The following is a 23,759-nucleotide window of genomic DNA, read 5'->3' as shown; positions in this document are numbered from 1 at the left end:
GTTTCAATGCATAAAGACTTGGTAGCAAATTTGGATGTATTTCATTCAAAGTACTTCGAAGTACATTGTACTTTCTTTCAGAGAGGCCAGTGCTTGTGCCGCCGTCAGTGTTTTCTCCTGATTTCCACTCGAACAGTTTGATACATTGGCAGCGAATGCAAGCTCTTCAGGTGCATTGTTGTTACCAAGATCTTCAACACGTCGCCTTTTTGTCTTTTTCGATCATTCGTTAAACGATTTCTGAGGTCTTCATTTACCAATTTGAGGAACAGACTGCAAATCGTCTTTAGTTTTACCTTTCTGATATGCCGGAAGCTTAACTGGTTTTGACAACTAGTCAGAATTTTGCTTTACGAATTTTGAATATGATCTGCAGCATTTCGACCATCTCTGGTTAATTTTGTAGCAATAAACTTTGCAAAATTTCAAAAGCTCTTCTTTAAATTCTTTAGAGAAATCATCCGTATCATAAAAACTCAACAAAAAGGTGAACAAACGATTGTAGAAACTTGAGCAACAAGAATCACTTGCAGAACATCAAGGGTATAATGACTGAAAAGTTGAGGGGTGTTTTGAAGCGGAACTCCGCGGACCTTTTTGACGTGGGACTACGTCTAACCGGAATATATGGAGGGTAAAATGAAAACCTAAACACAGAACATGCAGGAAAAAATGAAAGATTTCGAATGCTTATAGCTCGAACATTTCGTACTGGATAGGAGAGATGTTTGCATCACTTGATAGGGAATATTTCTACGCATCTATCGCAACTAACAAAATGTTGTTTTTCATTAGATAAACAATTGAATAACTGTAAAATATTAGGCGTTATCTAAACGCCCTAACAGCATCGTTTTGATTGGCCCGATTTACGGTTTCCCTAACACAGCCATCAAAACCAAGCAGCCTTGGGGAAATCGGCATTGCAAATACATGAAAGTAGGGGGACTTTTGTTCTCATCGAAAAATGTTCCCTAACAAAGACTTTAAAACCAAGCAGCGAAATCGGCATTGCAAGCACACGAAAGAGCCTAGAGGCGAGTGAACTGAAAAGTTTAAACCCTCTTAAAGCCAAAAAGAAGAAAAAGAACACACGAAAGTAGGGGGAGCTTTTGTTCCCACCGAAATGTGTTCCCTAATAGAGATTTCTAAACCAAGGTGCCTGGAGAAATCGGTATTTCAAATTCATGCAAGTCGGGGGTATTTTTGTTCCGACTGGAATGTGTTTCCCTAACACAGACTTCAAATCCATGAAGCGTGGGGAAATCGGCATTGCGAATTCATACAAATCGGGGGTATTTTTGTTCCGATTGAAATGTGTTTCCCTAACACAGACTTCAAAACCGTGGTTTCTGGGGAAATCGGCTCTGCAAATAAATGCAAACTGCGAGTACTTTTGTCCTCGCTTGCCTTTGTGCAGAGTGGAATATGTCTGTCCTAACATGATCTTCTAAACTTAGGAACCTGGGAAAATCGTGCAGCCACTAGAAGCGAATGAACTTCCCAGTTTCAAGCAAATTCGAGATTCGAGATTCGAGAAGTATGTACACTTTTGGGATGTAAACTTCAGAGGGAAATGTAAAATAAAATAATCGTTTGATAATTTTTTTTTGTCTTTATTGGAAAGATTTTCAGCCTTAGGCTGGTTCATCAAACGTTTGATAATTCTTCCGTACATATATTTTGTTCTAGTCATCATACCAAACGTAAAAGGTCCGTCATTAAATTTACTTGTAACGAAGAACAATCAATCACAATAAATGAATTGACTTTACACGGCATTTGTTCATTTTTTTCACTCACAGAGCAAATATATTGAACTCAATTGAATTTGGAAACTGTTTCATTCAATCAAGAATTTAATCAATACAAACGAATGATTGCTCAGCTAAGGTAGTTCCACGTGAACCTTGTGGTTATATCATATATATAACCCACTAATTTTTTTGCCGAAGAATTTGAAATTTTAGTATCTTTTTTTTATTAAGGAACAAAACTACCTTAACAAAGAAGCGTTTATTTTCACAGTGATTGCGGCATGTCCCAATAATAGTTAAGGAAACGGATTATACTTACGTGTTGCTACCGTCGCCATTTGGGGTTTCACTTTAACAGGTATCGAACGTAAACGAAAACTCAATGTAAAACTGGGAAGAATCACTGAAAATCAATTTTTTTCTGTATTATAGTGACTTTCAACACTTTTGTCTGGTTCGTCACTTTTTACTTCCATTTTTGGAAGGATGTCGGGAGTGAGAATTGAACTCGTGATCTTCATCGTGAGTGGTATGGATGTTACCACTACGCCAGATCGCCTCCTCACCAACTGAAAATTAATTTGCCACGTGCTTAGAAGAAACTTCTTGACTGCACATGCTTGTTCTGACAAATTGGATGGGCTAACAAGGCTACTGAGATCGTTTCAGCATGCCTGAAACATGTATAAAACACACCGCCTACTTAGTTTGAGTGAATATCAAAGTGAATTTTTTGACTTTTGTCTATGGGACGCCGCATTGTGCGACGCCTGTATAAAACTCGATTATGAAATCTGCCGGAACCACAGTTATCCATCGTACCGAAGGATAAGGATGTTCAGTAAAAGCCGTTTACACCGATCTAAATATTCGACAAGAAGGTTGTCGTTTGGCAGGCCATATACGAATGTGGAAAACTATCTCGCTCAGTTGTATTGTCAGTGTTGAAAAATTCAATAAAAATTGACCAAAAGTGATAAAAATTGTTAGAAATCTCGCCTTTTGCACGAAAAGGAACGCAACTTGAATTAGAATTAGAAAGAGATTGTGATTATGAAGAATGTTTGAGATTAAAATACCCAAACAAATCTAATGTGGTTTATTTCATTAAATAAAAAAGAGCATTTATAATTCTCGGAGCAGTCTTTATCACGTCTTCCCTAGACGCCCGGAACATATTTCTAGCCAAAGGCTCTGATCCGGTTCGATGATATGGCTTGAACTAGAAGATTCGTTTAACACTTAATAACTCTTCTTCGAACTTGCGAATTCGGAATCAATAGGTAAATTTGAGTTAAGCCTTGGAAAAGGCTGTGTTGAATGATCCCAAAACCACAAAACAGATCTTTTGAAGGCTTAACTTGAATCTATTAATTACTAAGTAATTTTCCAAAGCATTCTATTGAGCGGAAATTCTGATAGTAAGGAAGGTTCTTTTTATTTTTTGATGATTTGGACTCCGTTATTCTCGTATCATCGATGAGCTGCCTAGCCTTGCTATAATGGCAGCCAGCTCTGGTCGAAACGTCACCAGATCATCATGGGATTTGATGAAGGATAAAATCCGGTTCTGGTACACTTAGGTTTCTATAATTCCGAATTCATAGACTTATACAACACAGATTCTCTTCCTCTTAATGCAGATCCCTTACTAAATCTTATTTATCGCAAACTGCTTTGCTAATACAATTTTAATTTTGACAGAAGCCTTTACCGAGCAGAAGCTATACAATCTTTCTGTCCCAGGAACAGTTTGAAGTCCACTTCGTTATACAGGGTTTTCCATTTCGGGCTTCCGAAAGTATACAGCCCTGCGCTGCGCAACCTTTTGACATAGCTGTCAACCAAAGCGTCATATCGTTAGTTGAATGTCTGCCATTTTACAATATGGATCGTTTTAGCATCGCACAACGTGTTAGTTTTGTTAAATTATACTATAAAAATGATGAAAAACCGGCAAATGTTTTTCGAGCATTACGGACGGATTTTGGTCGTCATGGACGGCCTACAGAGCACACAATCGCTAATGTAGTGCGTAAATTCGAACAAACTGGATCCGTAGCTGATATTGTGAAACCTGTGCATCATCGTAATGTGCGTTCGGCCGAAAATATTGCTGCCAGTGTGGAGGATGACCCGAATGTTTCGATTCCACGGCGTGCTCAGCAATTGGGCTTGTCAAACACATCATTGTGGCGAATTTTGCATTTGGACTTGCACCTACATCCATATAAAGTCCAGCTGGTACAAAAATTAGAGCGTGGTGACCATGGAATGCGTCGGGCATACGTCGATTGGGTGAACGAACAACAGCAGCAAAATGCTGAATTTTCGCATCAAATTTTCTTCAGCGATGAGGCACATTTCGAGCTCGGTGGCTATGAGAACACCCAAAATTTCCGTATATGGGGCTCAGAAAATCCACACGTGATTGTTGAGAGGCCATTGCATCCGCCAAAAGTCACTGTTTGGTGCGCATTATGGTCTGGTGGAGTCATCGGGCCGTATTTCTTTGAAAATGGGGACGACGAGACGGTAAAAGTGAATGGTGAGCGCTATGGTCGCATGTTAACCAATTTTTTTGCCACAAATTGAAGATATGGATACGGATGACATGTGGTTTCAGCAGGACGGTGCCACGTGCCACACAATACGACCGAACATGGCCATATTGCGAACGAAATTTGATGGACGCATAATTTCGCGTTTTGGTGATGCCAATTGGCCGTCCAGATCATGCGATTTGAACCCGCTAGACTTTTTTTTGTGAGGTTATGTGAAAGATCGTGTCTATGCCAACTCTCCGCAAACTCTTGAACATTTGAAAGACAACATTCGTGAAGTTATGACCGATATACCGCCCAATATGTGCCGAAAAGTCATCGAAAATTACCTGTTCCGGATCAAGGTATGCGAGGAAGCCCTAGATGGACATTTTAATGATGTTGTATTTCACATATAATGGCATAAACCAAACTTTAATTCGAAATAAAAGTTTCATCGAAATTCGAATTCTAAGTGTGTTTTATTTCAATTTACTTTCGGAATTTTAAGTTGGAAAACACTGTATAACGTGGAAAGATTGACAATGATAAATGAAACGTTTGAACATTTCTGTGTCTTTGATACTTCTTTGCCTCATGAGAGTTTTGAGTTATGATTCCGGTTTATCATGAAAGAAAGGCATAACCAAATAATAAACATTCACATTTCGACATCGAGGCCGTCGAAAAGGTATAAAAATTCAATATTTCCCAAATCATTAACAAGTTGCTATGAAAAGCTCATTATCGTAACTTTTACGACCTCCAGCATTGATCGATCCGCTGTGACCTTTGACTAATTTGTACCGCTGAGCCGGAACGAATCGATCCCCCAAAACCGTCACTCCAGTGTGAACACACAAATAATAACGCATTTCTTCCCGAGCCGAGCCAAGCGAGCAGATGGGACAAAAAACGCAGCGGTGGTAATGCTGAGGGAGCCATAAAAATTTGTTCGTTAATTAACAGGTAAATTACACGCTTTTATAGATGGACGTTTGGTTGTCTGATTGTTTTACTGCTGTGATATGCAAATCGGTGTGCAATAATCAACTCGACGCATTCACCACTAATTAAATAAACAAAATTGCCTAGGTGTCTTCTCAATCATTGGATTCCTGTTTGAGAAGGACAGAAGGACCCGTGTGTGCAGTCCTTAGGTCTCACAAAGCTGTACTCTGACGAGGAATCCAGACCTTTCACAAGATCGCAAAGCGACCATCTCACGCTCTGCTCCATCTGTTAAGCTTTATATTGCCATTTATGCATTAAAACAGATGGGAAAAATATGTACGTTCCCGATATTATCTGACCTATTCCGCAATAAAGAAACGAATAATAAAAAAAAAACAGAATCATCTCGCTGAGCCGGATCGCTGGATTCCTACTAACGACGAACGCCGCCTCAATCAGTCTGATCTGCTTAATTTTATGACCCTTTTGGAGTTTCCATTTAATCACAATGGCCCGTGGAACCAGTTCTATTATCGCTTCACTTCGAATCAAGTTTTTCGTTCCTTACATGCAAAAATAGCACAGTGCTGCGACGGCGCGCCGAATTCCTAAATCGTCGAAAAACCAAAAATGTACAGAAGAAATATAGGTCATCTAATTGGAAACGTTTTCGGGCACTACAGGTCGCAGCCCAAAGCCCATCGGCATGTTGTAATGTGTATCCGAGCCGGTGGATCATAAAAGCCTGGGAAAATGGCCCACCGACGAGTCGTAATTAAAAGAACAAAGACGCATGTTTTTTTTTTTTTGTTGATGTTATTTCGGTGATTTACAAGATGTTGCGACATCCGTCATTTGGATAGTGTCCACTTTCCGTCCATAAACGCCACCCTGTGTCTGTGACTGAAACCGCAAACCGCAATTGCGTAATCTCGCGAAATAAATGCGCGGCGGCTTCGGCCTAAAGGAAAATGCGTGATTCGTAGGAGGAAATAGTGCCCATTGCAAGTTTTTTCACTATAGAAATGTAATATTCTCGGTGAATTCGATATGGTTTGGTTTTTCTGTTTTCTCATTGCCTCTCTTCGGAGTGGTCGTCGGAGATCATGTTTTACCTAATAATGGCACTGATTATAGGCTTTGTGTTTAGATTATTTGTGCCTTACACAATTCGCCTTCGTCATGTACGTGCATCGCGTGCTGATTTGCAGTTTTCTTCACCCATAGTGAAAAGAACGATGTTGTGCGATGATACCGGTACTTTGTGTAGTATCAATTCGACCTGGAAGATCCTCCACTTCTTTTCGCAACTCATCGCAACCATTCTTTTCCAATTAGTTCCACGCGTTGGTATCTTGCCAATTATCTACCTCTGTTGATAATTTTTTCTAACCCAATTCTCTTTCATCTCCCTTTGCAGGATCCTGCCGCAGTCAGTACAAATGTCGTATCCATACCAAAAACCTCCCTTCGAGTACGACGTCAATCGGGTCCCGCTGAGTCCCCAGTCGGCGTACTCCAAATCGTTGCAAAACCATCCCCCGATCCAGTCGCCCTCGATGGGCGACTTCCTGCCACCGCTCCAACCGGCCAGCCAGGATGCGGGTGGATCACGATCAATTTACAGTGCCCACGCCCTTTCGCAAGCCAACAACCTGCATCCCCAGCACCTGCAGCATCTTCAAGGATCACCCTATCAGCAGGCATCTATCGTATCGCCTGCACCTGCACTCTATCATCACTCACCGCGAAGTCACCAACATCATCATCACCATCAAGCACCGCCGCCGCCGCCACCTCCCCCAACACAGCAGCAGCAGACATATCCTCCCAACTTCCCACCAAACAACCTCCAACCGTCCGGTGGAGGTCGGCCGGGCGATGGTGGCGGCGGTGGCGGTGGCCACAACTACTCGCAGTCGGACGACGACAGCGGCTGTGCGCTGGAGGAGTACACCTGGGTTCCGCCCGGTCTACGACCGGATCAGGTAAGTGCTTTCGCCCCCCCCCACCTCCTTTGGAACGGATGTGTTTTCTGTGTTGTACGCTGGTAAGCTTTCGCGTTCGCAAAACCGATCATTTTTACTCTCTATAGATGCTGCGCGTACAATCCGGTGACAATTAACCGTCAGAAAAATTCCTATTTAATTATACAACACGCTTCCGACGGCGGCAGCAGCAACAGTCAGGGCAGTGGCATTCCTGCCCACAAGAACATGTTTATGGTCGAGGGTAAAACATGATTTAATGATTGGGGCGGCGACAGACCGAAGTTATGTTGCTCGTGGGAATGAGGAAAATGTTGTACTCGCGACGGAACTTATTAGAACTCTTGGGTGTTTTTCTGCGTACATTGATTTTTTTTTCTATTCAACTCAATTACCAAACCTACGTCATAAATTCATTTAAAGTTGTTATACCATATGAATCTGCCGCACTTCGACATGAACACGAAATTTGGTCCTTCTAAAAAAAGGTCGAGTATCACAGTTCTAGAAAAATATTACTGAATTAAGTAACAAAAATAGTTAATAATAGAAAACAATCAAGAATTTCTCTGCCTACATTCTACTTTTATCAGATCACATAAAGGGCCTGGCTGGATGAGGAAGTAAAAAGTGCCCCCAAACCAAATTTCCAGCTCTATGGAAAATATTGTATAGGGTACCAAATAAGAAACTATAATTACCTTTTGAACCCCTATGTGGTTAATCATAGGATCCATGGTGAAAAAGTTTTTTAATTTTTTGCACGGCATTCTCAATAGCTTTGAGACAAAAATTTGAAAAAAATATTAAAAATGCATCTTACTATGGACGAATTTCATGCCAACTCGTCTTGGGAGTTGGCAGCACCATCGCAGATAGTATTGAAACGTTGTAGGTGTAACGACATGGGTCATTTAAGGAACTTTGCATACTTGAAATATTCGAAAATGAATTACACTACTGTTGCATATCGACCTCATGTGCGGTGTAACCAAGTATGGAAAAGTTCATTCGCTCATTTCTCCACACCTGATTATAAATCACTCTTGTATCTGCTTGGAATAATCATGGCGAAAAGAATGCAGCAACAGTCGTGAGATTGCACGATGAATCATTTTACACTCCCCGACCATCTTCATTCGGGACTGATATTTAGAAAACATAACAAAACATAGAGTGGAAAACAACATTCAATGAATGAATATTCCTTTGGAAGGATCGCACGAAACAGAATAACAAGTGAGTCAAAATAGATTGAATCTGCGTGTATGTATGATTTTATTTTCCCTTGTACTTTTTTCCTTGTCAGCATTCAAGTGCACATGAAATCCACCTTTCCGCTCATCAATAACTTGCTAATATGGTCTTTCGCGTTGGCTTAGATCGTTTCATACTAGAAACAAAAAAAAAAATCATTGCACTAGTGCACAGGAAACAACTCGATTACAACTATCTACCTATATTTTACTGCCGCGATCGAGGCTCAATGATTGCTACTTGAGTGAAAAACGAATGATTTTAAAGAGATACTCGCTGGCTCAAGCAAATGAGGAAATGCAAAAAATTCTGAGAATATAAGAGCGGAATCGAGACAGTATTTTTCCATTCTAATCGAGAATAAACTTTGCGAAGAGGATAGGTGAATGTTTTCTGTTTCAAATAAAGTGAGGCATAAACGGAGAATAGAAGGGTGAGTTTTATCTGTGAATGAGTGTTGTTGAACGAATTTCGATGCGATTTTGCCCATACCTGGGTGTAACGACATTGTCGAATCATTACAACCTAATCCAGCGCAGAACATCTCACAGATACAACCATCAACAATTGTCTTTTTTCCCTACTATGATGTGAAATTAAAATATAGTAATTTAGTTCTTACTTCCATGTTCGACCTCAGAATTGTGCAGACGTGTTTTCAATAAAAATTTATTCCTTTTGACTGTTACCATATTTATTGCGAAATTAAATAAATCAGTTTTTGGTTCAAGAAATTGGTGCCGTGACCAGGATTATTCCTGATAGGCGATTAAAGACGATCGAGATTCCGCTAGAACAATTACCAATTGTGTGGCATTGTAGCAAATCAGCCGTTGAGAGTCGTTTGAAGGACCACGAGAACGTTGGTGGGCAGCAACTCTTCTGACTCTGAAATTTTATTACAAGGTCTTGGGATAGCTTTGGACAGGTTAGTAATAGTCCAAGCTCATCCTGCTCCTCGCTGGGGTCCTTGAAATTCTGTTCTTCCATCCCACATGATATCGGTACCTACCATCATCGATTTCAATCACTCGTTGTAACCATCATCATCCGGCAATATCGGCGCGTTCATCGAACCCTCGTTGGAAGTCTAACCCCGAGGAACATCCTATCCGCATACAAGGATTCTGTTCGTTCTGGAAATTTTATAACAAGGTCTTAAGACAGCCTTGGACAGGTTAGTAATAGTCCAATCTCATCCTGCTTCTCGCTGGTGCCCTCTAGATTCTGTTTTCTATCCATCCCAAATGACATCACCGCGTTAACTCCTGTGCACTTCTTGATCGGTGATTCTTTGCAATCGCTCTCGGGACAAAACTTGCATAGAACACCACTAAATCGCCTCGTTGAACGTTATCAACAACTCCAGGGAATCTATCAACAGTTCTGGCATCAATGGAAGAAAGAGTATCTTCAGGAGCTTCAACGGGATACGAAAACCTGTCACCCCAATACGGTTATCCAACTAGGAAGACTAGTTGTACTGATGGATGAGTTTGAAATGCCAGTTAAATGGCCACTAGCTCGAATAATAGCTGTTCATCCTGGAAAGAGAAAATTAGTACGCGTTAGTTCATTACGCACCGGACGAGGAGTGTTCGTGCGACCAATTACAAAAATTTGTTTGCTGCCGATGGGAGGAACCAAGGACAATCAGGGATCAACGGAATATGAGCAAGCGGCGATGCTAACGAACACACTTTCAGAGAGTTGACCGGTCAGTTCAGGATGTAATATAATTGAAAACAATGTTTTCAAGGTGGCGGCGATGTTGCATATCGACCTCACGTGCGGTGTAACGACGTTGTCGAATCATTACATCCTAATCCAGCGCAGAACAGCTCACAGATACAACCATCAACAATTGTCTGATGTCCTTCTATGATGTGAAATTAAAATATAGTAATTTAGGTCACACTTCCATGTTCGACCTCAGAATAGTGCAGACGTGTATTCAATAAAAATTTATTCCTTTTCACTGTTACCATATTTAATGCGAGATTAAATAAATCAGTTCAAAAAACCAAATTGTCTTTTTTAAAAAAAGACATTTTTTTTTATTATTTTTTTTTAAATTTATAATTTGAAAACTATGTTACCTACAAAATTCTTGTCAAAGGATGAAATGTAGGAAATTGTTTAAATTTTCACAAAAAAAACCAGAAGTTTTTTGGAAAAAAAATTCTGTGACAAAAAAGTTATTTAAAAAATTAAAATTCCCAAATATATATATATATATATATATATATATATATATATATATGAATAGCCCTCACAATTTCCAACAAGTCGTCCATACCTTGGAAGATGGGCACTTTAACAGGGAAACAGTTTTTCGAACAACTTTTTCATGTTTTCTTTGAAAACAATACAACTAGCCCTAATTTTGTTTAAAGTCGAGATAGCGATATAATATATTCGACAAAGTTTTAGATCTTGTTAAAATATAAACTTTTGTTGAAAACATCAACTTTCTATCTTTTGTTGTTTTTGGAATATAAGTCATTTTTGTATGAAGACTCCTGCAAAAAATAATGTTTTGCTCGTAACATTTTTGTGTGTGAATTCTCACGTTTGACATGTTCTTGACATGTTTCTAAATAGAGAAATGTTAGCAGAGCATGTAAATTGCGATAATTTATACATAAAAATGTTACTAATTAAACATTAAAAGTATTTTTTCAAAGAAAAATGAAACAGCTGTTGTTCGAAAAACTTTTTCCATGTAAATTCGTCCATCGTCCAATGTATGGCAAACTTGTTGGAAATTTTAAGGGCTATTAATATCTTTTTTTTTTCCTAATTTTAAAAGCATATGTTTTCGAGAAAAAGGAATTTTAATTTTCAAAATATTTTTTTTCAATAAGCTTTTTTCCAAAAAAAATTTTTAACAATTTTTCATGAAACCAAAATAATTTCCTACATTTCATTCTTTGGCTAAAATTCTGTAGGTGTGATAGATTTTTTTGTAGGTTTTTTTAAATTTTGAGTTTTTTCAACTTTTTCGGAAAATTTTAACTTAAAAACTATAAGATCTACAAAAAGTTGGTTAGAAAATGAAATATAGGAAATTATTTAGGTTTTCATTAAAAATTATCAAAGAATTTTTTGGAAAAAATTTAATTGAAAAAAAAAATTGGAAATTAAAATTCATTTTTCTTGAAAACATATGCCCTTAAAATTTCCAACAAGTTTTTCATATATCGGACGATGGGCACATTTACGTGGAAAGAGTTGTTCGAACAACAACTTTTTCATGTTTTTTTCTTTGAAAAAATTCTATTAATGTTTAATTCGTAACATTTTTATGTAACAATTACACCCATACCTTGCTATACGGCCGATCTGTATACGGCATTTCGCAATAACGGCCTTCTTCAATTCAGGCACGTTTTCGATTTATAATGTTAAGCTCCGATTTTTTCTCGCTCCGCTTTTCATTCAGCGCGCATCAAGAGCATTTGCACAATGTAGTCAAATTTTGTAAAACATCTGAAAACAAACCAAATATATTTTTATTTTATCATTTTATAACTATCAGTCGCAGTCAGTAAGCACTTTCCTACCAAAAAGCTCAACGTTGGCCCCTAGGGACTGACGCTGGGCTCAACGTGTTAAATAACAAAAAAATACATACGCATATTCCATGTAACATGAAGTTGTTTCATTTTTGTTTATAGATTATTGTTGGTTTTTATGTATGTATGTTGTATGTATTGATTTAAATGAAATAAATTTAATTTTTGATTCGAATGAAATAAAAAGATAAAATGCATTTTGAATGATAAACCATGTTACATTGGAACCATTAACAAAATTGGAACCGATCTGATTGAATTTGTATGAATTTGTATTAGAATAATTGATTCTTTATACGGCTTTTCGCTTTGCGGCCAAATTTCGTGGAACGTATCTAGGCCGTAAAGCGAGGTATGGACGTATCTCAATTTACATGCTCTGCTAACTTTTCTCTATTTAGAAACATGTCAAACGTGAGAATTTACACACAAAAATGTTACGAGCAGAACATTATTTTTTTCAGAAGTCTTCATACAAAAATGACTCATAATCCAAAAACTATAAAAGATAGAAAATTGATGTCTTCAACAAAAGTTTATATTTTAAAAAGATCTAAAACTTTGTCGAATATACTATATCGCTATCTTGACTTTAAACAAAATTAGGGATGGTTGTATTTTTTCTCGAAGAAAACATGAAAAAGTTGTTGTTCGAAAAACATTATTCCTGTAAAAGTGCCCATCTTCCGATGTATGGACGACTTGTAGGAAATTGTAAGGGCTATTCATATATATATATATATATATATATATATATATATATATATATATATATATATATATATATATATATATATATATATATATATATATATATATATATATATATATATATAATATGTATATTTTCGGGAATTTTGAAAAAAAAATTGAGAAAAATGAATTTTAATTCTTAAAATAACTTTGTTGTCAACGAAAATTTTTTCCAAAAATTTTTTTGTGAAAATTTAGACAATTTCCTACATTTCATCCTTTGATAATAATTTTGTAGGTATCATAGTTTTTAAATTATCAATTTTTGGAAAAAATTAAGAAAAAAAATTTGTCTTTTTCCAAAAAGTTGTCTAATTCTTTTTCGAATATTTCAAGTATGCAAAGTTGCTTAAATGACTCATGTCTTTACACCCACAACGTTTCACTGCTATCTGAGATGGTGCTGCCAACTCCTAACACGAGTTTGCATGAAATTCGTCATGGAAAATTTGTTGTTGGAAAAAGCTTTTTTCCTAAAATTTAAGGACCTACAAAATGTTGGTTAAGGAATGAAATGTCGGAAATTATTTAAGTTTTCATTAAAAAATATCAAACAATTTAAAAAAAAATCATTGTTTGATGAAAAACATTTTGAAAATCAACCCTTTGCGGTCGTTTGTTTGCTCTCAGCCACCACAGCAAGGAATCATAATAAATACTTCATTCAAGGATGTAATAGATTACATTTTCTACAAACGTAATTCAATGTCTAGTGAATGTGTACGGAGTTTCTGTGAATAATAGGTAACGGTACTCGGTATGAACAAAATATTAATGACGTGGAAAGATAAGAGGATCTTTTTCAAGGGAAATTATTTCCGACCGCAATGGGTTAAAATCCATTTTTCTCAATTTTTGTTGTAATTCCGAATAGAATATACATCAATAGCCCATACAATTTTCGAATTCTTGCAACGGTATACATTGGCAGATATAAACCAACTAACGAACTGTGAAAGTATCGATGTGTTCAATGGAGCGAAAATAAAACACCCGAAGTAATCAAACGGATTAAAGGCAATTAGGAATGGTTTGTCCAAAGTGCTGATTTCACAGGAATAGGCGTGTAAAAAAACAAATTGATTGCAAAAAATCTGTTTTCGGATTGAGGAGGAAGAAGCGAGAGAAAAAAACAGTAGCCATGTAAACGTTTGGCCCACAAAATAATGTGAATAATTTGTTAATTAGTATTCTCTGATCGTCATCACGTCCTTCTCAAAACATGATTTCGATTTCGATATAGTCACGGATGTGAGCCAATTCAGCCGTGAGAGTGGAATTCATGTGGTTTTTTTGCCGAACACAGCTATCATAGGTGCTATACCTGACTCTCAATCTAGTTTGTCATCTCGTTTTTCTCTCATGCTCAGATTACCACCTGGGCTTATCAGTTCGGGTCCAATGATGGGACAAAAGACAGCCATTAAAATATTCCCATGGGTTTCGCCGCAAATTGCTAAACCTCCGGCTCGAAATTAGATTACCATTTTTATGATGGACTGGGTGTGTAACACGCTGCTATCGGTCCCAAGATTCAAAGACAACCCGCTGATCCAGTTCCCCAGCGGTAGCGCTCCACGCGACATTGTACAGTGTGAGACCCGTCTCATCAACTATTCATCGGGTATGAAAATAATCCCCGCCATAACCAAGTCTCCTGCCCCCATATCATACCAAATTTGCATATGAATGATGATACAGTTGTACAAGTGGTAATTAAAATTCCTCAGGCTTATTTTTGCGCTCCGATGTCGCCAGACCCGGGGAGGATGCGGACAATCTGCCTTTTGTTGTTGCCAACGCCTAGCTGTAGCAGCAGCAGCAGCAAGGTCCGTTCATCACCGATCATAACTGCAGGCCTCTCTTGCAAGTCAAGGGACTTGCAACGAGTCATTAGCGGTCATTCCGTTCCGAACTGGAATTATAATTTACGTGCCGTTGGACGGATGGCCAGAGCGCGAGCGTGCGCGCACTCTCCCAGCAGCTGGAGACCACGTGAAACGTGTGTTTACTGACCACGGAGCTCACTATGGGAGGGAAATTGATCGAGGGTTGGTTTGTTGGTTGGTTGGAGGGCGTCTTGGGAAAGGGGGTCTCTCGGACAGGCGGAGCGCACGTAATATTCAGTTACCGTCATGTTGCAGTTTTATTTTTCATTCTCTACAACCGAGTGCTATTATACAGACGGTAAAGGGCATCAGGTATGGACTTCTACAGCCGCCAAATAGTGGACAATATTGTTGGAGAGCATGTAGCTCTCCTAGCAGTGAGGTGACTTCTTTAGCTATTGAACAGTTTAGATGAAATTTATTGTGACTGTGTGGGATTATGACAAACCAATGTGGGGGCTTTATAATGCATCTTTAGATGCTACATTGGACAAGTAACTAACAAAATCAGGGGGTGGAGGACCAATAATAATCAATAACGTACCAGAACCGATGTGCGAATGACTTCTTCTGTCAATTGCCAATATTCAGTTTCTTGTAAACAAGACTCTAACTGCTGCTCAAGCAGTTGGTTCGTATATCTCAAGCTCTCAAACAAGAGGAATTGCAGATGAGGAATAAATTGGTTTGTGGTCAAATACGTTAGTGTAATGGGCGGTCGATGTAAAATTGAAACAGGACATTAACCAATTTAAACATCTGTCATCATGTTAATGTCTTACAAGATTACCTATCAGGTGTAAAATTATTTCGTTAAAAAACACGATTATTGTTCTCGAATGGTTTGAAATATTATATCCAAAGTTGTGGTCGTTGAAAGCTGTATATTTTTCTTTTTGTCCGGATATTCATGAATGCCTCATCTCAAAAAAAATGGTTTTGACGTAGGACTACGTCTAACCAGAGTATATGGGAGGGTAAAATGAGAACATAAACACAGAACATGCAAGAAAAAATGAAAGATTCCGAATGCTTATAACTCGAACATTTCTTACTGTATCGGAAAGATGTTTGCAGCAATTGATAGGGATTATTTCTACGCATCTATCGCAGTAATACAATATTATTTTTCCTTAGATAAACAATTGAACAACTGTAAAATGTTAAGCCTTATCTAAACGCCCTAACTACCTCGTTTTGATCGGCCCGATTTACGGTTTCCCCAACACAGCCATCATAATCAAGCAGCCTTGAGGAAATCGGCATTGCAAATACATGAAGTACGGGGATTTTTGACGTAGGATTACGTCTTTCGGGAACATATTGGGGTACTTGATTGAAAAACGAATATCGATCGCATCGTGAAAAATGTCCAATTTCAAACGCTTATTGCTCAGTCATTTCATGACGGATTGATGAGATTTTTACATCAAAACATTGCGACACTCTATAACAATTTTTCACCTTGACTAAAATAATTTATATCATGTAATTAACTATCGAACAATTGAAAAATCTCAACTCCAAACGGTACTGATTGGTCGAAATTTACGTCATTTCTTTTTCGCCTGCTTCGCTTCTTTCGTTCCTCGATAAGTCAAATATTTGCATGTCGAGCGAGTGGGGGCGCCTATTTCTCACATACCAACTGATATAAAAGGACGGTAGCATTTTTGGATTTTTTTTTTTTTTTTTTTTTGCAGACTTATCTCACTTCTTAACTAGGCGAACCTAGCCAGAATTTTCACCTGCCCCCGGGCTTCTGAATGCCAAAGGGGGACTAGGCTCTGCGGAATGCACGTATCTGCATGCTCGTGCTGTTTCAGTCCTGACCGAGAAATTGTCGGACAATCGCGCAGGTGCTAAGGATGACCGACTTTTGGATGCCGGCCAATTCCTTCTCCATATTCAACACCTTTAGCGCTTCCAGAAGTGTCTTCGGGACAATTCCAGTTCCAGAGAGAACGACTGGAACAATTCTTGGGACCTCCCTTAGCCCCCACAGTTCCTTGAGCTCCACGGCCAATGGTCGGTACTTGCAGATTTTGCGACCGTGGGTCTCCTCCAGATTCTGGTTCAGTGGAATAGCGACATCGATGATGGTGACTTTGCGGTCGCTCTTGTCGTAAACCATTATATCTGGACGGTTGTGGTGGATCGAGAGGTCGGTCAGAACAGTGCGATCCCAGTACAGCTTGAAACGGTCATTTTCCAGGACAGGTGCAGGCAGGTACCGGTAGTTTGGTACGTTGTCTTCCAGTAGAGCACATTGGAGCGCCAGTTGTCGATGAACAATACGGGCCACGTTGTTGTGGCGCTCGGTGTAGGCTGCGTTGGCCAAAACGGGACAGCCTCCCATAATGTGCTCTATGTTTTCACCTAGTTGATGGCACATCCGGCAAATGTCATCAACGTCTTGATGCCAGACGTACCGCCTGCAGTTTCTCGTCGGCATTATCCTGTCCTGGATGGCTATCATGTCGGCTTCTACTACTGAAGAGAGTTCACCACGCGTTAGCCACAGATTAGATGCGGCCTTGTCGACGTGTGGCCGATCCAGTTGATGGGGGTGGGCACCATGCACTGCCTTCTGCTTCCAAGCTGCAATCTTCTCCTCCACTGTCTGCAGATTGCAGTTGAGTTGGTACTCCGCTTGCGCCAAGTGCAGAGCGCTGTATCCTCTGTCGGCGGCGCAGACAGCCCGGTATAGCGCGTTTTGGTTGGCGCGTTCTGCGAAGTACTCGCGCAGTTGTCGTACCTGGGCAACACACAGTGCAGATATGTCGACTATTCCAAGTCCCCCTTCTTTGCGTGGCAGTGAAACTCTCTCCAGTGCCGATTGAGGATGGTGCATTCCGGCCTCTTTAAATGCTTTCCTCATCCTCCTCTCAAGGTCCTCTAGGTCAGTTTTGCCCCATTTGACTACACCAAAACTGAAGGTCAGCAGGGGAACCGCGAATGTGTTGATCGCGCGTACCTTGTTCCCCGCGTTGAGGAAAGTCCTCAGGACACAGTTCACTCGACTCAAGAACTTGTCTCGCAGCTCCGTCTTGATGTCGGAGTGGCGAATCCCGGTGAGCTGTCGGAATCCAAGATATTTATAGGATTCGCCACGAACCATGTCTCTTATGAACTCGCCGTCATAGACCTCGTAGCCTCCGGATTCGGTAAGCTGCCCTTTCAGCATATGGACACAGCGGCACTTGTCAAGGCCGAACTCCATGCAGATGTCCCTGCTTATGTCTTCGACAACCCGGATAGCTACACCTAGACGCTGACGTGAATCAGCGTAGACCTTGAGATCATCCATGTAGAAGGTATGGGTCACTTCTTCGTGGGCGCCGTCGCCATACCTTATTTTATAGCCATGACCGTTTCTATTGAGCGTCCTACTGAGGGGGTTCAGTGCCAGACAAAACCAAAGCGGGCTGAAAGAGTCGCCTTGGAATATCCCCCTCTTTATCTGCAGCGTTCTAGACTGCAACACATTTTCCCCATCACTGAGGTGCAGAGACGTACTCCACTGCCTCATCGCATGCTGCAGGAACCTAACGACGACGGGATCAATTTTGTAGAGCTCCAATACCCGGACGAGAAACGAGTGAGGTATGGAGTCATAAGCCTTCCTGTAATCGATGTAGGCCATACTTAGGTTCCGCTGGTTATATACCGCCTGGCCGACTATGGCTGCGTCGATGATGGCCTGGTCTTTGCAGCCATGCGTATTTTTCCTGCATCCTTTCTGCTCTTCTGCGATGATGTGATGCTGTTCGCAGTGAGCAGAAACTTTGGCGGTAATTATGCAGCTCAGTATTTTGTACAGACTCGATAGGCACGTTATCGGTCTGTACTTTGATGGGTTCAATGTGTTGCTGTCTTTCGGGAGGAGGAAGGTGACGCCACGGGTGGCGAATTGAGGAAGGTTGTGTGGGTCACGTAGCACCTTGTTGAAGCACTCAGCTATCTTTGGATGTGCGACGGTCAGCTTCTTGTGCCAAAAGTTCTGGACACCATCGGGGCCCGGTGCTGCCCAGTTCCTCAGGTACCGCGAGGCTTCGCGGACATCGTTCTCTCCGACGATGATAGCTGGCATCTCTCCAATTTCACCACAACTCTCCTCCTCCCGTCTTAACCACATTTGCCCGTCGCGATGTTCTACTGGGGTCTCCCAAATACCAGCCCAGAAGTTCGTCACATCGCTAATATCTGGCAAACCTTCGCGGTAGTCGGGCTTCTCGTCGCTAATGTGGTCGTAGAACGCTTTCTCGTTATCTCTGAACATCCGATTTTGTTCCTGGCGCTTTGCAGAGTCAGAGTAACGTTTCAGCCGTTTTGTAAGGACGCTCAATTGCTGTACCAGTGTGTCGAGTTTTTCCGTCAGCTGGTGAGCTCCCAGCTGGCGAAGTTCAGTAGGCCGCACGATCACAGCAACTTGGCGACATAATTTCACCGATCTGCTGCCTCTTTTGTACGCCATCAGTCTTCCAATTGCGGCGCGCTTGTTTAGGATCCGTTGCTCCAATCTCCTTCGCCATGGAGGCTCACGCCTTTCACGGAGATGTTGGAGCAGTCCGCCTCTTGGCCTAATACGGTATCCTAAACTTTTGGCGGTCGCCACAGCAGCACAGTAAACTTTCAGTTGCAGCTCCTCCATGTTCTCAGCATCAACCAAGTGCAGCGGAAGAACGTGCTCGTTCATGAGCTTTACTGCACTTGTCAGCCTGCGGGAATGCTGCATCTTCGGGATCCTGGGGCGCGACAAAGGGTCCGTGTCGCGGAACTGTGAGATCGCCTCGTCGTAATGGAAGACCAGATCGCGTAGTAGTTGTTGATCTGGCTGTGGATCTTCCGGCTCAGAGGGTTGTTGTACTGTGGCCTCCACTGGTGCTGATTCGCGTGCCCCACTCGCGAATGAATTGCTCAGCCGTACTGAACTTCGTCTCGACACATCGCTTGCTCTGCTTGTTCTGGAGCTTAGTTCTCTCTGCACCTGCTGCTTGATCTCGTCGACTTGCGTTTGGGAGAGCATATTGTTGCGTACAATCGCTCTACGCCTCGCGTTCATCGCGTTTTGGTCAAGCCTCCCGACGAACTCTGGATACGCTTCCTCGAACATTGCGAGTATTCGAGGGCGACCGCTCATGTCCGTCTCCAAAGCAGTGCAGATGTAATAGGCGCGGATCACGAATTCGTTCATTTCGTGTGTCCACATGATCCGTCGCCTAGTAGTACCCACAAGTGTGGACGACTGTCGTCTGACAGTCGCAACACGCCTCGTAGGCGCAGCGTTTCGTTGGTGATGTCGATGGCTGCTGTTTCCGTGTGGCGGTAGCTCTTCGGGTTGAACCCGGCTGGTGGCCCGCTCTTGCACATCGCCCTCCAGCCGCTGGCCGCTCGCTCTTACGCCCGTTCCAGGACCAGCTCCAGTTCGGGGACCCTCCTCGGGTGATCGCATTCGTAGTATTCGTCTTGACCTTAGCTCCATTGTCTGGGTGTATCTCCTTTGCCCGGGAGACAGCGGGTTGGCAAGGCCTCCATGACCCGGGAGGCCTTCTCCGGGAGAGATATAGCGCTCTGACTCGCTCGCACCCCCTCACTTAGCCACTTTCGACACCCGTTCTCGGAGCCAAGACCAGGTGGGTGTTTCCAGTTCACGCCCGATCTAAAAATGTCGTCATATGATCTTCGTGGAGGCGTGAGATAGGAACATTTGAGACCAACGGGCAGGCTCCTACCCTAGTGTTGATCCCCATTTGATTTTATGGCAGACTTATCTCACTTCTTAACTAGGGGAACCTAGCCAGAATTTTCACCTGCCCCCGGGCTTCTGAATGCCAAAGGGGGACTAGGCTCTGCGGAATGCACGTATCTGCATGCTCGTGCTGTTTCAGTCCTGACCGAGAAATTGTCGGACAATCGCGCAGGTGCTAAGGATGACCGACTTTTGGATGCCGGCCAATTCCTTCTCCATGTTCAACACCTTTAGCGCTTCCAGAAGTGTCTTCGGGACAATTCCAGTTCCAGAGAGAACGACTGGAACAATTCTTGGGACCTCCCTTAGCCCCCACAGTTCCTTGAGCTCCACGGCCAATGGTCGGTACTTTCAGATTTTGCGACCGTGGGTCTCCTCCAGATTCTGGTTCAGTGGAATAGCGACATCGATGATGGTGACTTTGCGGTCGCTCTTGTCGTAAACCATTATATCTGGACGGTTGTGGTGGATCGAGAGGTCGGTCAGAACAGTGCGATCCCAGTACAGCTTGAAACGGTCATTTTCCAGGACAGGTGCAGGCAGGTACCGGTAGTTTGGTACGTTGTCTTCCAGTAGAGCACATTGGAGCGCCAGTTGTCGATGAACAATACGGGCCACGTTGTTGTGGCGCTCGGTGTAGGCTGCGTTGGCCAAAACGGGACAGCCTCCCATAATGTGCTCTATGTTTTCACCTGGTTGATGGCACATCCGGCAAATGTCATCAACGTCTTGATGCCAGACGTACCGCCTGCAGTTTCTCGTCGGCATTATCTTGTCCTGGATGGCTATCATGTCGGCTTCTACTACTGAAGAGAGTTCACCACGCGTTAGCCACAGATTAGATGCGGCCTTGTCGACGTGTGGCCGATCCAGTTGATGGGGGTGGGCACCATGCACTGCCTTCTGCTTCCAAGCTGCAATCTTCTCCTCCACTGTCTGCAGATTGCAGTTGAGTTGGTACTCCGCTTGCGCCAAGTGCAGAGCGCTGTATCCTCTGTCGGCGGCGCAGACAGCCCGGTATAGCGCGTTTTGGTTGGCGCGTTCTGCGAAGTACTCGCGCAGTTGTCGTACCTGGGCAACACACAGTGCAGATATGTCGACTATTCCAAGTCCCCCTTCTTTGCGTGGCAGTGAAACTCTCTCCAGTGCCGATTGAGGATGGTGCATTCCGGCCTCTTTAAATGCTTTCCTCATCCTCCTCTCAAGGTCCTCTAGGTCAGTTTTGCCCCATTTGACTACACCAAAACTGAAGGTCAGCAGGGGAACCGCGAATGTGTTGATCGCGCGTACCTTGTTCCCCGCGTTGAGGAAAGTCCTCAGGACACAGTTCACTCGACTCAAGAACTTGTCTCGCAGCTCCGTCTTGATGTCGGAGTGGCGAATCCCGGTGAGCTGTCGGAATCCAAGATATTTATAGGATTCGCCACGAACCATGTCTCTTATGAACTCGCCGTCATAGACCTCGTAACCTCCGGATTCGGTAAGCTGCCCTTTCAGCAGATGGACACAGCGGCACTTGTCAAGGCCGAACTCCATGCAGATGTCCCTGCTTATGTCTTCGACAACCCGGATAGCTACACCTAGACGCTGACGTGAATCAGCGTAGACCTTGAGATCATCCATGTAGAAGGTATGGGTCACTTCTTCGTGGGCGCCGTCGCCATACCTTATTTTATAGCCATGACCGTTTCTATTGAGCGTCCTACTGAGGGGGTTCAGTGCCAGACAAAACCAAAGCGGGCTGAAAGAGTCGCCTTGGAATATCCCCCTCTTTATCTGCAGCGTTCTAGACTGCAACACATTTTCCCCATCACTGAGGTGCAGAGACGTACTCCACTGCCTCATCGCATGCTGCAGGAACCTAACGACGACGGGATCAATTTTGTAGAGCTCCAATACCCGGACGAGAAACGAGTGAGGTATGGAGTCATAAGCCTTCCTGTAATCGATGTAGGCCATACTTAGGTTCCGCTGGTTATATACCGCCTGGCCGACTATGGCTGCGTCGATGATGGCCTGGTCTTTGCAGCCATGCGTATTTTTCCTGCATCCTTTCTGCTCTTCTGCGATGATGTGATGCTGTTCGCAGTGAGCAGAAACTTTGGCGGTAATTATGCAGCTCAGTATTTTGTACAGACTCGATAGGCACGTTATCGGTCTGTACTTTGATGGGTTCAATGTGTTGCTGTCTTTCGGGAGGAGGAAGGTGACGCCACGGGTGGCGAATTCAGGAAGGTTATGTGGGTCACGTAGCACCTTGTTGAAGCACTCAGCTATCTTTGGATGTGCGACGGCCAGCTTCTTGTGCCAAAAGTTCTGGACACCATCGGGGCCCGGTGCTGCCCAGTTCCTCAGGTACCGCGAGGCTTCGCGGACATCGTTCTCTCCGACGATGATAGCTGGCATCTCTCCAATTTCACCACAACTCTCCTCCTCCCGTCTTAACCACATTTGCCCTTCGCGATGTTGTACTGGGGTTTCCCAAATACCAGCCCAGAAGTTCGTCACATCGCTAATATCTGGCAAACCTTCGCGGTAGTCGGGCTTCTCGTCGCTAATGTGGTCGTAGAACGCTTTTTCGTTATCTCTGAACATCCGATTTTGTTCCTGGCGCTTTGCAGAGTCAGAGTAACGTTTCAGCCGTTTAGTTAGGACGCTCAATTGCTGTACCAGTGTGTCGAGTTTTTCCGTCAGCTGGTGAGCTCCCAGCTGGCGAAGTTCAGTAGGCCGCACGATCACAGCAACTTGGCGACATAATTTCACCGATCTGCTGCCTCTTTTGTACGCCATCAGTCTTCCAATTGCGGCGCGCTTGTTTAGGATCCGTTGCTCCAATCTCCTTCGCCATGGAGGCTCACGCCTTTCACGGAGATGTTGGAGCAGTCCGCCTCTTGGCCTAATACGGTATCCTAAACTTTTGGCGGTCGCCACAGCAGCACAGTAAACTTTCAGTTGCAGCTCCTCCATGTTCTCAGCATCAACCAAGTGCAGCGGAAGAACGTGCTCGTTCATGAGCTTTACTGCACTTGTCAGCCTGCGGGAATGCTGCAACTTCGGGATCCTGGGGCGCGACAATGGGTCTGTGTCGCGGAACTGTGAGATCGCCTCGTCGTAGTGGAAGACCAGATCGCGTAGTAGTTGTTGATCTGGCTGTGGGTCTTCCGGCTCAGGGGGTTGTTGTACTGTGGCCTCCACTGGTGCTGATTCGCGTGCCCCACTCGCGAATGAATTGCTCAGCCGTACTGAACTTCGTCTCGACACATCGCTTGCTCTGTTGTTCCTGGAGTT

At 42.7% G+C, this 23,759-nt stretch overlaps 1 protein-coding gene across 10 annotated transcripts in view; it reads left to right on the top strand.

The window, feature by feature from the left end:
• The window catches only part of LOC129765348 (protein prickle-like), a 174,977-nt gene that overhangs the window by 126,457 nt on the left and 24,761 nt on the right, over nt 1-23,759 (top strand). For all 10 annotated transcript variants that reach the window (XM_055765549.1, XM_055765552.1, XM_055765550.1 and 7 more), the window contains one exon: nt 6,675-7,242. In XM_055765549.1, the coding sequence (XP_055621524.1) occupies nt 6,697-7,242 (546 nt within the window). In that variant the 5' untranslated portion in view covers nt 6,675-6,696. The remainder of the gene's footprint in view (nt 1-6,674; nt 7,243-23,759) is intronic.

This window comes from Toxorhynchites rutilus, chromosome 2, assembly GCF_029784135.1.
Source record: "Toxorhynchites rutilus septentrionalis strain SRP chromosome 2, ASM2978413v1, whole genome shotgun sequence".
In the NCBI taxonomy this organism is placed as follows: Eukaryota; Metazoa; Arthropoda; class Insecta; order Diptera; family Culicidae; genus Toxorhynchites; species Toxorhynchites rutilus.
This window is presented reverse-complemented; position numbering and strand designations above follow the sequence as displayed.